Source organism: Lontra canadensis, unplaced genomic scaffold, assembly GCF_010015895.1.
Source record: "Lontra canadensis isolate GAN:19392208 unplaced genomic scaffold, GSC_riverotter_1.0 scaffold55, whole genome shotgun sequence".
Lineage (NCBI taxonomy): Eukaryota > Metazoa > Chordata > Mammalia > Carnivora > Mustelidae > Lontra > Lontra canadensis.
The window spans coordinates 8327601-8343615 of NW_022631049.1; the positions used below are offsets into that span (position 1 = coordinate 8327601).

Genomic DNA, 16015 nt, shown 5'->3' on the forward strand with positions numbered 1-16015 from the left:
AGACTCATATTGACAGAAGATGCAGCTTGTCCTAGAAAATAGGAAAAAAAAAAAAAAAAAGGAAAAAAAAAGGCACCCCATAAAAAATTTTAAATAATTTTTATCCCGTCAGAGAATTCCTCCTTTTAGGTCTTGGGTGGGAAATTTTATTTTTAAAGTTTATATATCTATATTGTTAGAACAACAAGCACGTTCTGGCAATCTTGTTCTTTAATAAGAGCGTGAATTGCATTTAGATAAATAGTGTTCTTTTCAAAAGCAATGTAAATAAATCTTCAAGAGCGCTTGGCAGAGAACTTGATGAAATTAGGGGAAAAAATTGATGTCCAAGTTTTAAATATATAAAAAATGTCTGATTGACATTTTACATAATTCAGATTGTGTGCAAGATGTTCTCAATGAACATTTACAGAGTGCAGCCCCACACCAATGTCGGAAATTCTAAGCTGGTCCTATCAATTACTGATGCAATACACCAGTATCACATTGTCAACTATCAAAAAACATTTCAAATCTATATTTTTCCAATACTAGTTTTACCAATGAAAATAATTTCAAAGTATACCAAGCTTGGAAACCATAAAATATTTCTCAAGCCTTTTTTTTTTTTTTTTTTTTTTGCTTTTGTTTTTCCTTTTTACTCTAGGGAATGTCTCTGTCACCTCTTTCAGGAGATTGTTTTGTGCTTCTGAACAGCCATTGTGTTCAGGGGAAGAAAATGAGCCATATTCAATACAAATGCATACACAAAGGGTTTATGAGCACATACATTAACATAGATTTTTTTTAACCATACGTATAGGTCTCCAGACAACACTCAGACTTCTATATACATTTTTTAATATATATGTACACATACATTTACATACACACACATTCACACATTCACTCACAGATTTAAGAAGAAATTGCCACTGTTTGGATTGCAAGGCAGTGTTATGAAAAGTTCTAGTCACTTCAAAGGGCTGCTAATGAGCTTTCTAAAAAAAGTATCCAAGGAAAATTAGAAATTAAGTTTTGTGACTGGTCTCTCTCGGCTGCTGTCCGTCATCTGGTTGGTAATACGCTTGCGATTCCGTTTCAGCTTAGAAAGGTCTTTGTCAAATACTTCTCCTGAGCGTAGAGCTGAAACCAGGTCATCAAACTCTCCACCCTCTTCAATATTCTCTTTTGCTTTCCTCATTTTACGTTCCCTTTCACGTTGTTCTTTGAGCTGCAAATAGAAAGCAACCTTTTACAAAAGTGTCAAAGTGTTGTTTTGTTTTCAGTGGAGATGAAATCCTTGAAATATGGCCATACTCCAGTCACATCAACCCATGTGCATCCAACAGCTGCTAACGCCCTTGGACCTCACAAGAGACGGGGAACTGGGACTTGAGGTCTTATTGTAGAAGCAATGAATAATGAAGATTAGACACTAACCATCTAGAATCTAGGTAAACCTCATGATATTCTAGTTAAAACAAGAGCAGCTAGGATAATTCCTATGCCTATCATGGAACCAGGAAGTTATCACTGAACAGACCCCAAATATTTGATTTTTTTGAAAATATTTTATTTACTTGATAGTATAGCGAGACTAAAGCAAACACTCATAGGGCCACTTTCCTCACATCAAAGGCTTAGCTTCTATCTCCTGTGGATGCCTGGAGCTGGCTACACATGAGTTATTATTATTAAAAACCAAATTATACATGCATTATAGAAAATTTACACAATTCATATAAACAAAGGTGGGAAAATCATCCTTAATCCTACTGTTAAGAGCTAACCATTGTGAGCCTGCTGGGGGTATACCCCACCACTACCACTTTCCTTATTAACAGTTACCTTACCAAAAAAAAAAAAAAAAAAAAAAAGATTTACACAGAAATAATTTTGTAAACTTTCTTTTATCATTAAATATTCTTTGAAAACATGACTTCCAAGGACTGCATATTCCATTAGGTAGCTATTACACCATTTAAAGCTAATGCCTGGTTGGTAAACATTCAGGTTGTTTCCATGTGAGGCCTATTATAAAGACTGTGGTTGGTTCTCTTTGGGCAAATTTAGGATTATTTCTTTATAATAATTTCTGGGAAATGAAACTCCAGATCAGAGGATGTAGAAATATATCTTTTCAGTCTTTGGACATACACTGCCTGACTGCCTGAGAGAAACTTACAGTGACTCAAACTCAGAGCAGCATTCTAGAGAGTACTTCGATGCCCTCCTTCCTGCTGGCACATCACAGCGCTGTCTACACACCAAGCAGCAGCCGCTCTGGGATTTCCAGGAGGTGGAAACGTCTGAGATCCTCATTATCTTACCTGAGCTTCCATGCGAGCACGGCGTTCCTCCTCCTCCTTCTTCTTTCTCATGTTTTCATTCTCTTGTTTGGCTTCTGACACAGCTTGAAGAAACTGATCAAAAATGCCAAAGAACTCATCCGGCTGGATTTTGCCAGCCTCCTCCCCAAAGTGTTTCACTGCTTTAGTAAACTGGAAGAAAAAAAAGGGGGGGCGAGTTTTAAGAAGGTCAGGGTTCCAAAGGAATTCTGTGATCAAACAGAAATCTCTCTAGAAGCAGTGACGTTCAGAAAGACTCAAATATAACTCGCTGGAGTTCACTGAGCCTGTATTTATCTGTGGCTGCTGAACAGGCCCATCAATCAGTGCTGAAGTAAAAAATTTAATACTCCTCGGCTTTTGAAACTATTTATTCTTTTCCACCTCATTTCAGCTTAACACCAATGATTACCTACTCTGACTTTTTATTAACTAAACAGTAGTAAAAACGAGAAAGCAAAATATCACAGGGCAGAGCACTCAAGACGTAAAACTAATAGCAAACTCGGCAGGGGTAGGGAAACTTGTACTTTTAACTTTTCTTTGAAGCAGTTTAATATCATTTATTGGTGCCATATGGTTAATATCAAAAGCAAATGGGATCCAGTGCTTCTTAGCTGCTTTTCCTAATCCTAAGTAACGCTAGCATTGTGATATATCCTGGGCCTCAGTTAGAAAACAGTCATGGACTACAGAGTCATTAATGCAACACCGAATTTATGACTAAGAATACAATTTTATTCCAAATTCTTTGTTAGAGAGAATCCCTTTTGGTGCAAATTCTCTCAAAACAGCTAAAATGCAAAATATTAAGGTAGAGATAAAAAAAATTAATACAAATATGTCTCTTATAACAAAATAGTTATTTCCAGTCTCCTCAGTATTTTTTCCTCCTTTGAGTTGGTCAATGTGTCAGTTTATTTAAGATTTTAATTCTTTAAACTGAAGTATAATTAACATAGTGTTATATTAGTTTCAGGTGTACAACATAATGTTTCACCAATTCTATCCAGCATTCAGTGCCCACCAGGAAAAGTGCAGTCCCCATCTGTCACCAAATGTTATTACAATTTTCCTGATTATATTTCCTATGCTGTACTCTCCTAGTTTTAGTTCTCCTGGTAGTTATCTTCATAACTCAAGACTGCATGACTTTAGGAGTCTTAGCAGTATCATGACTATCCAAAAAATGTTCAACGCCAGTCAAAATGTTTGTTAGAAATTTTCTTCCCTCTGTAAAGATCTAATGCTGTTACTCCTAAGCTACTAAGGAAGGTGTTTCCAGCTTTGGAGTCAAATGAATTCTCATTCTCTAATGAGTAGCCTAATCAACTACTTAACATTTTCCAGATCTCTAATTTTCTTTTCTTTTTTTCTAATTTTCTTCATTTAGACTATGAAGTATTGGTGCAGTGCCCCCCACCCAAGAATTTATAATTGCTTTTATTTTTCTTGCATTATCTGCCTTTATTGTATTTTTTCTGATATTTCGGTAATACTATCTCCCTATAGGAAATGTTTTTAGTATTTATTCTTTTTCCCCCCCTAGTTTTACTGAAATATAATGGACATATAGCACTGTATAAAATTAAGGTGTACAGCATAATATCTTGACTTCAGTATATTGTGAATGATCACAACAAGTTTGGTTAACATCCATCACCCCATACAGATACACACAAAAGGGTCTACTTTCCTAGTAACTTTCAAACACAGCATGCAGCAGTGTTAAGTACAATCATGATATTGTCCATTACAACCCCTATACTTATCTTAGCACCTTTTGGCTACCTTCTTCCAATTCCCCATCAATATTTATTCTGAGATAAAACAATTATAAAGTTATATGTGTGTGCATATGACATCTTATAGTTGTCATGTTATATCTTTAAATTTGTAATAAAAATGATCTTTTGCCATTTCTCTCTTCACTGAGGAGTTGTTCTCAATGTTATACTTATTTGGAAATATTCTATTAGAAACCAGAGTTCTGGGGTGCCTGTGTGCTCAGCTGGTTAAGCGTCTGCCTTCAGCTCAGGTCATGATGCCAGGGTCCTGGGATTAAGCTCCATGTTGGGCTCTCTAGTATAAGAAATAGGGCTCCTCCCTCTCCCATTCCCCCTGCTTGTGTTCCCTCTTGCTGTGTCTCTGTCAAATAAACACAGACAATTTTTATTAAAAAAAATAAAAAAGAAAAGAAATCAGAGTTTTTTTTTTTTTTTTTTTTAAGATTTTATTTATTTGACAGACAGAGATCACAAGTAGAAAGAGAGGCAGGCAGAGAGAGAGGAAGGGAAGCAGGCTCCCTGCTGAGCAGAGAGCCTGATGTGGGGTTCGATCCCAGGACCCTGGGATCATGACCTGAGCCAAAGGCAGAGGCTTTAACCCACTGAGCCACCCAGGCACCCCAGAAATCAGAGTTCCTTAGGGAAAAATACTCTGTTTATACTCCACACACAAAGCTCTAGCTTGCCTTCATGGCTTTATAAGCTAATTTCTAAAAGTTCTGGTATGAACAAAATGGCATTGGATGGCCTACGACTGAGTCTCTAAAGCATTTAAGTTCATGCACTCCAAGCCATCCTGAATGATCTTTTTATCTAGGAATTCTAGTGATGATGAAGTCATGTATATTTTGGTCTGAAGAAAACTAGTCCCAGACTAAAGTTCCCACACTAAAATTTAAAAAAAAAAAAAAAATAGTAGGTTGTGCATGAGCGAGTGTTTTTATACCACAAATTAACTGTAGGGTTGATTCTTATAAAAATGTTTGAGCCCTCAAGGAAGTAGATTCTATACTGCCCGGTTAGGGTGGGGTTGGGGAGTCCCTTCCTTTATAGATCTGTATCATCCAAAGTGGTGAGGCATATGTAAGAAACGGGTGGGGGCGGGGGTTATCACAGAGGCTGCTGACATCAATCATGGGACAGCAGAAGCTGGACTTCTAACAGCAGTCCTCAGACCATACATTATCTTTCCATTTACTTAATTGTGTTGGAGGTGTGGTTTACAGTTGAGACTAGCTAATGTATCCTAATACAGTCTTCTTCTGAACTGTAAGCAGTTGTTTATGTATACTACACATAAGCAAACATCCATATCTATTAACTAAACAGACGATTACAGTGAAATGACTTCTATTACTCAAGTTAGCAAAAGAAAGTTAAAGCAAAAGGCTATTGTGGCAACTGAGAAATGAGCAGTGTGGAAGAGCTCGACAGGACGGGGTAGGGGTTTAAGATAACTTATTAACAATGGGGGGGGGCGTAAGAGAAAAGATGTGTACATGCATATGTATATAAATGTGTATTCATTTTGGAGGAGGAAATGGGGGGATGGGGAGGAGCTGAAGTCCTAGTTATTAGCCAATGAAAACTTTTCCTTTAGAGGAAATCAAAATTTTCAAATAGCAAGAATCTATAACCTAAAGCACTGTATTATTAAAACATATGCCTCAGGCGCCTGGGTGGCTCAGTGGGTTAAAGCCTCTGCCTTCGGCTCGGGTCATGATCCCAGGGTCGCGGGATCATGACCCGAGTCCCGCATCAGGCTCTCTGCTCAGCAGGGAGCCTGCTTCCTCCTTTCTCTCTGCCTGCCTCTCTGCCTACTTGTGATCTCCATCTGTCAAATAAAGAAATAAAATCTTAAAAAAACAAAAAACAAAAAAACATATGCCTCTTGTCATGAGGCTCTGAATTAAAATGTATCTCCTTTAATAAGTTCTGCTGGATATTTTCAGAGGGAATCTCCAGCCCTAAGTCTGTCTCAGGACAGCATATAATTTACAGATACTGGGACACCGTGGCCTTGGTAATGCCTGATCTACTCTTTTCTGGTTCCCAGAGGTAAGTACTTTAATCCAGTATCAACCATGAAAAAATTGCAAAATATTTACTGGTCTTACACCATCCAGATACCCTGAGGTCTTGCTAACCTAAAGGCAACACAGGCCAGTTAGACAAAAAGGGTGTGTTTCAATTGATCACAGTCCTAGATACAAAGATGTTGAATATCTGCAGGTATCAGCCCTATTGAACAACACTCAGTACGCAAGGGGACACTTACCAGGTCTTTAGCTTCTGCGAGAAGGTCTTCCACATCAGAGAAGCTGAAGCTGGCTACTGTGATGAACTGGCTGACAACAGACACAAACTTGTCCCCGGGCTGTGGGGGCTGAGATTTCTGATATTCTAGCTCCTTAAACACAGGAAGTGGACAATGTCAAGTAAGCCTTCAAATGCAGACACACCTTGCCTCATTTTCCATATACCTCGAATTTAACAAGTCAGAATGGCAAACACATCAACACCTACTCTGAAACACCTTGTGGCAGCCTAGCTCCCCGGGCTCTTCCGTCTACCACACCAGAGCCAAGCCCACATGCACCCACATTATTTGCAAATAGCCATTTAGCCGATCACCTGAGTACTTTAACAGTGTGATTTCTTATACTAGCTTTAGGATGTAAGTACATGAGCATTTAGATAAAATTAACAGAAGTTAAATAAGGAGAGCAAATTGGATTCCAAAGGTGAGTGACTGAAAGCAAGGGAGTTTAATTGTTGATATTCTGGGCTCAGAATTCTGGGAACCCTGGTTCCTTGATTTTTCCTTCCTTCCCTCTGGCCAAGTCTAATGACTTTCTACATGAGGGTATCTGGGTCAGTGGAATGTCAACTACAGGCACCCTAATTGTCTACCATCTATTTTGTTTCCGTGAACAGGCAGGTAGGATATTAGTGTATTATTAATTACCCATATTCTCCATGACCAGGGTGATGAACACACAGATTATTCAAATCTAATGTTAGTAATTAATTTCAACCATTGCCAGATGCACTTTCTTAATCCCACCCTCTGTGAGTGAGGGATTATTATTCTCCTTGTACAGATACATAACTTGAGGTATAGAGGGATTAAATTATTAGCTCAAAGCTGATCTGTGATAGAGCCAGATTTTGAACTCAGGCCTGTTTGACTCCACAGTCTCAGCACCACACACTGGGCACCAACTGTCTTGATCTGAATCTATTTTCTTCTGTAACTGCTTTGGCAGAGGCACTAACGAGCAGGAGTGTAGGAGTCACAGGATGTGGGTTCTGATTCTGCTCCATCACTGATTTGGTTCTTATCTGTGACAAGTGGCCTGGGTCTCAGTTTCTTCACTTGTAAAAAGCAGGCAATATCCATGTCATCATGAGAACCAACAAAATTAGTGGAAAGATGAAATATGGAATCTGCTCTGATTGGAATAAATTGCCACAATTCCAGTACTTTGGCCTTGAAAGTCAGCAAGTATGCATGTGAGATACAGAGATAGAAAAGCAATTTTGAAGTATTTCATTCATGTATAATCTCATTTCATTCAAAGACTGAATTAAGAATTTCATCTTTGATATCTTCAAACTATATAATTCATTTGTGTCCAGCACAATTAGGATTCATGAATATTTAAACAGGCCAAGGTCTGCCTCCCAGTATTTCCTTCTGGTGCTACACTGTGACATGTATGCTGCTGGGGGGCAGGAAAGGTTTGTGTGTTAAAGAGTGTTACAGTGTCCATGACCCAAGTGCTGGAGAGAATTCAGCAAAACTACTTTTAATAGACCCCAAACCCAAAACTTCCTCCCCACCAGGACCCCTCCCCATGCCTTGCTTGAACTAGCTGAGATGCAAAGGTCAGAGCATCCATTACCAGGCTTTAAGACTGTCGTAACTGTGACCTCGTCTCAAGAGAGCCTTCCAGTGGGAGGAAATGGGAACGAAGTGAAGGCTATAAAACGAGTCTCATCCCCAACCGCCCTTAACCAGCAGGCCTCTGTAATCTGAGAAAGACCATCCCACTTGCTCACTCAGTGCCTTGGTCCACTGGGGTTGGCAGAAAAAGATTTCTTTCATTCAGTTCATCTCCTTTACTTTTGAAAGAGCATTCCCCAACCCCCAAAAAGGAAAAAAAAAAAAAAAAAAAGAAGAAGCCTTCTATGCTCCCTAATTTATTAAAAACAAGCAGAAAAATAACAGACATAACTTTTATTAGAGTTATGTCTTTAATGAAGTCAGCTGCTTTCTATGGCACAGTTTTACTATAAAAAAAGAGGAGGGTCCTCATGGCACCGCTGAGAAGTGATCTGAAAGAGACTTAAGAGAGGAGCACCCTTCCAAGCTGCCCGTGGAGCAGTGTCCTTTGTCGAGTGCCAGGCTGGATCTCCGACCACTCTCTTGAGCAGGCTTCTGGTCCTGACCGGCCTCCTGGCTCAAGACCACACTGGGTGGGGCCCACCTGGCGCTCGGGTGCCGCAGTCACCAGTAAGCCCAGTGGCACCGCCTGCTTTCCTTCCACCGAGGCCTGGCCCCAGGGACAACCTCATTGCTGTGTCCGTGAGTTCACCCCACCCCCCTAAGTCACAGCTCAAAGTTCATCTCCTCCAGAAGAGAAGCTTCCTCTAATAAATGCCAGTCATTCCATAAGCTTTGGACTAACTTAAATCCACCCTTCTTCCTCAAGGCACCTCTGTAATCACTGTGCTTATCTGGATGTGTTCTCAAGAGCAGAACCAGTGCTCTTGGCCACTGCCACACCGGGAGGGCAAGGATTCTGAATCATCATGACCCCTGGCCTTGAGAATGGACCGTACACCCAAAAGTCTGTTCAATAAATCCTCCCCAGAGGACCAACTCTGAGACAACAGAGGTATTCCACTGCTCTGCTAAGAAAGAACATCGCTTATTAACAAAACCTGGACATGGAGAGGATCCTTGAGGATTATCTAGCTCAACCCACTTTAATGAGCCCTGCCTTACAGGCAGGAAACCAGTGCAACCCTAGGTCTAGCTCCCCAGTTCCTGCTCCCGCGAGACCCCCACGACGTCCTGGAGCTGAGTCACTAGGGTGACACAACCCACCTTTGCTTCTTCACTGCTCTTGTTTTCCTACTTTGTTATTTTTTTAATCAATAATTTGATCTACGCCACATTTATCCCGGGCATCCCGCCTTGCTGGACACCATCAGCACCAGAGATAGTGAAGAGATTGGGAGTAAGAAGAAATACATACTCACCAGCTCTACTGCTTTCAGGCCACTTCTCAGGGTACTTATTTCTTTGTCCAGCTCAGTCATGCTGTTGCAAATAGTAACATTTTAGTGACCAACATGTGACTTACACGTATTGAACAGATGATGGGTTTACATATCTCATGCCTGGAAGTCCACACTAGTTTATTTTAAGTGTTTAAAATTCCCTTCCTGCTCCGACCTCACAGAAAGGTGACATTTTAAGCTTAGGGAATTTAGATATGGAATTATGGTTTCTGTTTTCCATGGACAGCAGGTGTATTTTATAGATTAAAAAGAGCAGAATAGAAATGTCTCCCATCTATACAAAAATACTTCATATATTTTTCAATCTCACAAGAAAATCTCACTTAAAGCAAATTATTCTACATGGAAATGAATTTTTTGCCATACATGGCTCCCCTTGAACAAATAAAAGCAGCTGTCTTATCTGCATTCATGCTCATATTGTACTCTTTGTAATTAGAGTGCATTGCTTTTCACTAAAGTTCTGGTCATATGCATATTACAAGGTGATGGCATAAACTTTTTTTTTTAAAAAAGGATTTATTTTTAAGTACTCTCTATACCCATCATGGGGCTCAAACTCAACCCCAATATCAAGAGTGGCTGACTGTGCTGAGACAGCCGGGCACCCGGGGATGGCTTACATTTCAATCACAATGATATTTCTTAAAGTGATATTAACTAGATTTCATTATCTTTTTGTAGAGAGAAAGTTTTCTGGGTTTCTCCTATAAAACTTTCTATTTGATGGCTTTTAAAACCTCAGAGATTGTAACACAATCCTCCTGGATAATTCAGATGTAAACAAATTCATCAATGTTTCATTTAACATTTTCTTTTCATATCTCGTATTTCTACCAAATTCTACAAAAAGAGGGAAAAAACTAGCTTGCTCATCATCATTCTTTTCAAATTCACTGCAAAACAGATGCAGTTTTAAATACACATGTATATTTTTAAAGGGCCAAAAGGAGGAGGGAAGAACAACAAGGAAAACTGCCTGCTCTTCAGTCTCTGAAAAGTGGTGTGAAGTCTGTGGTGAAAGTTTGGCAACTTTCCATTTTATTTTTAGTTCCTTCATTTACATAAAGACTGCTTTCCATTAAAAGGCTGCCTTGGTTTCGGAGTGTGTGTGCACATGTGAAAATTACTAGCAATGCCCTGATATTTAGGTTCTATTTGCTTAGCTATGTATCCTTGTTAACTAAGGGTGTTCCTACCTGTATTGAATAGAAGTACCTTTTAAAAGTACTAGCGAAACCACATTCCTTTATAATCCTCTTAATAACTCAGAAAATAAGGTTTTCTGGAAGTTAAAAAGTACATGCAGGAGTAGTTCAAAGAAGCTAGAAAAACATATATATACATATATATATGTTCAAAACCATGTAGCATATTTCAGTGACTTGGATAGGATTCAAGCTTTACTTCATATGCTATTCAGGGGAAAGCAAACGGAAAGAGCCTCTTCATGCAATGCCAGCTAACCGCCTCAATGGCTAAAGCACAGTCCAAGTGATTTAAAAAAAAAAAAAAACCTAAGACAATTCCCTGGAAGGACTCACTTTACTTTTGCTGCGTGAGGAATGTCCCGTAGTTCTTCATTCAAATTGAGGACCTTGGGGTATTTATTTTCCACAATAGTTATGAGATAGTGCAAAAGTGTGATGTTCCTACAATTAAAAAAAGAAGAAGTATTAGGCATGCTTAATATCTGTACCTGGTTTGCCTGTGCAAGTAGCTGAACCTGCAAGAATGCCATATTCCTGCGTTCACTTCAGGATTTGGAGACTCTTTTAACAGGGATCCTCAAGAGCAGGGAACAGGGGAGAGCTACATAAGATTTACACAACTTTATGTAAAAGGAAGCCAGTATCTTCAAAAAGGAAGGGGACAAGATTTACTACTTTGGCTCATAAAGAGCATCTTTCAAAATGTGGATGATGGAAATGAATAGGAACCCTTGTCAACAGGGACATACCTACCAAAGACAAGGTGTGCTCAGAGGCTCACAATAAGTCGGGGTGGGGGTGGGGCGGTAGGAACTGAGGGGTGCTTAGTTTACTAAAAAGTACAGTTATTTTTTAAATATAAAAGTACAGAGCAGTGACTCACTGATAAGAATTTATTGATAATTCTCATTTAAGCTTTTTCAACTCTATGATAACTTTTCTCCCCTGACTCATTTATTTTGCTAGCTTTTGTCCCCTCGGACTCATCTGTTTTGCTGGTGTAGCAAAGGGTGGTCAGAAAGCTACAAGGTCACCTGCTTTAGGGCTGGGTCTGGACGTGGACCAGAACTATGCCGTCACGGCAATGACATCTTTGCAGCCAAGAATCCATTTCCTAATGTTAGCAACACTTCAGCTCCTACCTCTACAACCCAGCTCCCTCTTTGGTGGTGACAGGCCTGAACCCTGACTGACCTGGATTGAAACAGTGGATGCCTGATAACACTGCCTGTTAGGCCAAGCTGTGGTGGTCTGGTCCCGTTGTCCCTGACTCCAACGCACATTACAGTCACCTGGTTCCAGATGCTGGGGCCTGAGATGCGGGTGGGGCCAGGCACGGGTATTTTTAAAAACTCCCCAGGAATTCTAAAAGCCAGTATCACGAACCGCTGGTCTACTGAAAGTTACCATAATCAAGAAGACATAAATGTATTTCTTTAAAGACACGGTCATAATTTTTAGGCAGGCTGCTAATTTACGATGCTAAATCACAACAGCCTCACCCATCCCCACCTCGAGTGAAGCAGACTTGGCAAATAATTTCCTTTCCCATAATAACGAAATGGTTTTCATTTCTGGTTGTCCCTGCATCTTCACAGAAGTCAGTGCGATCCCATTCTTCTGAGTCAACTGGCCCACGTGAGAGAAAAACTTTTCCTTCATTTTTCTTGCTCTCAATAAGTAATTAGAAAATAATAGCGCAGCAAAGTAAAGTAGTGGCTAGTGATTCTGGCCGTTTACTTTGTAGATATTGAGCTGTTAGCCTTCCATTGCAATTTTGCTGCTCACAGAATGTCGGTGTCCACCCAAGGGAGCCAAACCCCAGCGGCCATTACAAGAAAAGGTAGAGCCATTTTCTTCACTCTTTCACAGAGATGCTTTGTTATTTAGAGAAACTAAATCCAAGTAACCACATATACTTTTCTTAGTGTAGAAAGACTTCATGCTAGATCAGAACATTCACATTTGTTTGCTATCCAAATAATACCTTGTTGGATTGAATATAAATTCTTGAAGAATGAAAAACCAGCCAACAGCCACACACGTGATTACTCATCGGTGTGATGGGAAACAAGGGAAGCAGAGTGAATGCACCCTTCACCGCTAACTGTCCCACCCTTGCGCAGTTTGATTAGCATCAACTGAGTAGTTCCTGAGTGACTGCTTATAAACAAGGCACTCTGCTAGGCACTATGGGTTTACAAGACACCGGGGTACTATTTCCAGGGACAAAACATTCACAGGAAGAAGAGGAAAAAGAGATCAGAAATGTTTTTAATTTATTATTTTGAAAAGGCCTGCATATTAAATTCTATAGTAACTTCAACAAGCAGATAATCTCAGAGTAAGTGCCAGGTTATCAGTAATGAGGGGGCAGAGGGTATCAAGAGAGAGAGACAGAGAATGTAGAAAGGGAGGGGGAGAGAGATGGGGAGAGGGAGAAAGAGAGAAGGCAGAGAAGGAGGAGGAGGGAGGAGAGGGAGAAAGGGAAGGGGTAGGGGAGAAAGGTGGGGGGGAGAGAGAGAAAGAGAGAAGGCAGGGAGGGAGGGGGAGAGAGGGAGAAAGGGAAGGGGTGGGGGAGAGGGTGGGGCAAGGAGGGAGGGAGGGAGAGAGAGAGGACTAACTGGTAGTGAAGGTCTCCTTCCTCTTTAAGTTGCAAGCCAAGTTAAAGAGAACACCCTTAAAAAGGTGACTGCCCTTCATATGCAAGTAAGACTTTGCAGCTATCTACCACACCTTCCAAATAAGGTCCCTGTGTTGCCGGAGTAGAGCTGAGGATAAGAGAACAGGTGTCAAATACCCGTGAGGCAAATACCTTGCTTGCGATCTTAGGCAAGCTAAAGGAGCCACTTGACACTGCTTCAGTTTCTTTATCTGACAACAGGTGCTACAGCCCTTTGGCCTGTGTACTCCGCACTATTAATACAAAAGTGCTCTGGAAGGATCAAGGGCTTACATTAAAAATAAGGTGGTGATTGCACAGCTGCCCTTTGTTAATCTATCTCTACATAATGCAAAATTAAGGTTTAGCCCTGCAACTTAACATATTGCTTATTTCTTATAGGATCGATTCAGGGTGGCCATAATGCTCTGCATCACTAATCTCACAGAAAACACAGAGTAAAGAGCCTTACTAGTGGGGAATAATTAGGGCGAACAGCCCATATTTCTAAGAAGAATTTGGACGCAGGGAAGTTCACCTTAGAAACAATTGTGCAAATTGCTCTGAAGTCAGGAAGAGCCTTGGCGGAACAGAGCTCCCCGGGAAACTAGTGTTTTATGCCTAATGAGCCTACCTGTTAATGACAGCAGAGCACTTTTCACCTCGGTGTTTCTAACAAGAATCCATTCACCTAAAACACTCTCTAGGAAACATTTAGAGGAGTCTTGGAAGGAGCAGCTTAATACCAACAGCCAAACTGCATTTATACCTCATAATTTTTTATAGCTGCTAGCGTCAATGTATAAAGGATGGAAGGCATACCTAAAACCCCAACAAACTTCACATTCTATCATCAGCTGTCAGTTTTTTTCTCTTCCCTGGAACGCAGTTCTCTGTGGAGGGGGTCATGCCTGGGAAAGGTCATGAGGAGACCATTAGTATGCGGGTCACAGTCTGTTTCTGGATCTGGGCACTAGTCATACAGAGGTTCAGTGTGTGAAAACTCATCCGGCGGTGCATTTCTGACTGATGACCTTGTCTTTAGTGTATTACACTATAATACAGAGTTTATCCAAAAAATCCCAAAACTTAGACTAGATGCTATCTGCCTAGGGACTGAAAATGGATGAAGGATAATAAGCCCAATGGGAATTCTGGGTTATTTGTAATTAGGAGAGAAGAGAGAAGTCGATGCTGGAGAGGGAAGGAGCATGCGCGAGAGTCAAGCACACCAGAGGCTGCAGCATTAGGGAGACTCAGGAGGCCCGGAGGGGTCCTGATTTCAGCTCCGGCGGCCTCCAAGTGTTGGAAGAATCCATACTTACTTGTCAATACTGGATTTTGTGTCAGCAATCTTGTTTAGGCTGGATATCTTGAATCCGTATGCATTGCCTCTTTGGCCTTTATTCATGTAATTTCCAAAGGCCAAAACCACTTCTAGCAGCTGCTTCAAGGCGCTGCTCCTGAACAACTCTTCTGAGCTGGAACGGATTGCTTCAAAATAAAGCACACGTAACCACAACTACCACCAGCGAGACGCCTCAGTGACACCCATCCTAACCCACACACCCGACTAGCAGATACTGAAGAGGTAAGCCTGGGTCGCCGGACGACCAGGGAGCACTTACAAAACACCTCAACTAGCAGCAGAGAGTGAGGGGAGAGCCAGTGATGTTGTCCAACAGACCCATGGTAGCTGCGCAATCCTCTGCTTTTCTAGTCCTTTTCCTGGCTGATTCACTAACTGTATGTAGTTAAGAATACATAGAAAGGGACTGCATTTCCCACATTCCGATGCAAACACTTTCTTGCCTGGTACGACTCAGATCAACAGGATTACTGAGCAATTCCAGTGACCAAAACCCCCCTGGCCAAATGTGTTTCATGTTGCAGCTTGCGGGCATGACCAGGGACTGGGGCTTGAGCAGGGTCCTGAGTCCAGCCCGCATTCTGTGGCTGTGCTCTGCAGCTGCCCATGTTTCAAACACTTAAAAATTTAACAGCCTGAAATGTTCCCTTAGAAATACCAGTATAGCACCACTGTGATAAAGCTAGTTACAGACTCCTGGCTAGTGGTGGTCAAATATGTGTCTTACCAACACCCAGGAAGTTAAAAGCCCACTTCTCCAGAAGAGCCCAGGAGGTGTGCTGTGAGCTCCAGAAGCCAGGCTAGGTCAGAGGGCTAGGTATGGACCTTATGTAATTAGCCACCACAAATCCAGAAGATTTTAAGGGAAAAAAAAAAAAATCACCCAAGGGGTCCTGTTTACTATCTGCACTTGGACTGTACTTGCAAACAGGCACTTATGATGAACATCATTTTCAATCTGGAGGCCTGACTTTACCTTCTACTTTAGGTTTCACTTCTGCCACACGCTCTGCAAACTTCTTTTTGAAGTACAGCGATTGGAGTCTTTGCTGATAATGGTTAATTCTGTAAGAGCAAGCACGGACTGATGAACATTTATTTACTTATGACGTCTATGTTCACTCAGTGGATATGGAGGCGGAGGTACCTTAGAGTACACACCCCCCAATACACACACACATACACACACACACGCACACACAATTCCCTGTTCCTCGTCTGGACAGGAGCACAGGAAATGAGGCCACTTTGTCTGGAGAGCCCACTTCCCTCTGACCGCCGGAGTATTCGGGCAATGGCCGTAAGGTCCTTAGCTCTAAACAGATCAGTCAACTACTGAAAGA

At 41.0% G+C, this 16015-nt stretch overlaps 1 protein-coding gene across 2 annotated transcripts in view; it reads right to left on the bottom strand.

The window, feature by feature from the left end:
* Positions 1 to 598: 598 nt before the first annotated feature.
* The window catches only part of DAAM1 (dishevelled associated activator of morphogenesis 1), a 161251-nt gene continuing 145834 nt past the window's right edge, over positions 599 to 16015 (bottom strand). For both annotated transcript variants that reach the window (XM_032875285.1, XM_032875283.1), the window contains 7 exons: positions 15649 to 15737; positions 14629 to 14797; positions 10975 to 11082; positions 9389 to 9449; positions 6396 to 6527; positions 2313 to 2483; positions 599 to 1213 (listed from right to left, as the gene is read on the bottom strand). In XM_032875285.1, coding sequence (XP_032731176.1) covers positions 1004 to 1213; positions 2313 to 2483; positions 6396 to 6527; positions 9389 to 9449; positions 10975 to 11082; positions 14629 to 14797; positions 15649 to 15737 — 940 coding nt within the window. In that variant the 3' untranslated portion in view covers positions 599 to 1003. The remainder of the gene's footprint in view (positions 1214 to 2312; positions 2484 to 6395; positions 6528 to 9388; positions 9450 to 10974; positions 11083 to 14628; positions 14798 to 15648; positions 15738 to 16015) is intronic.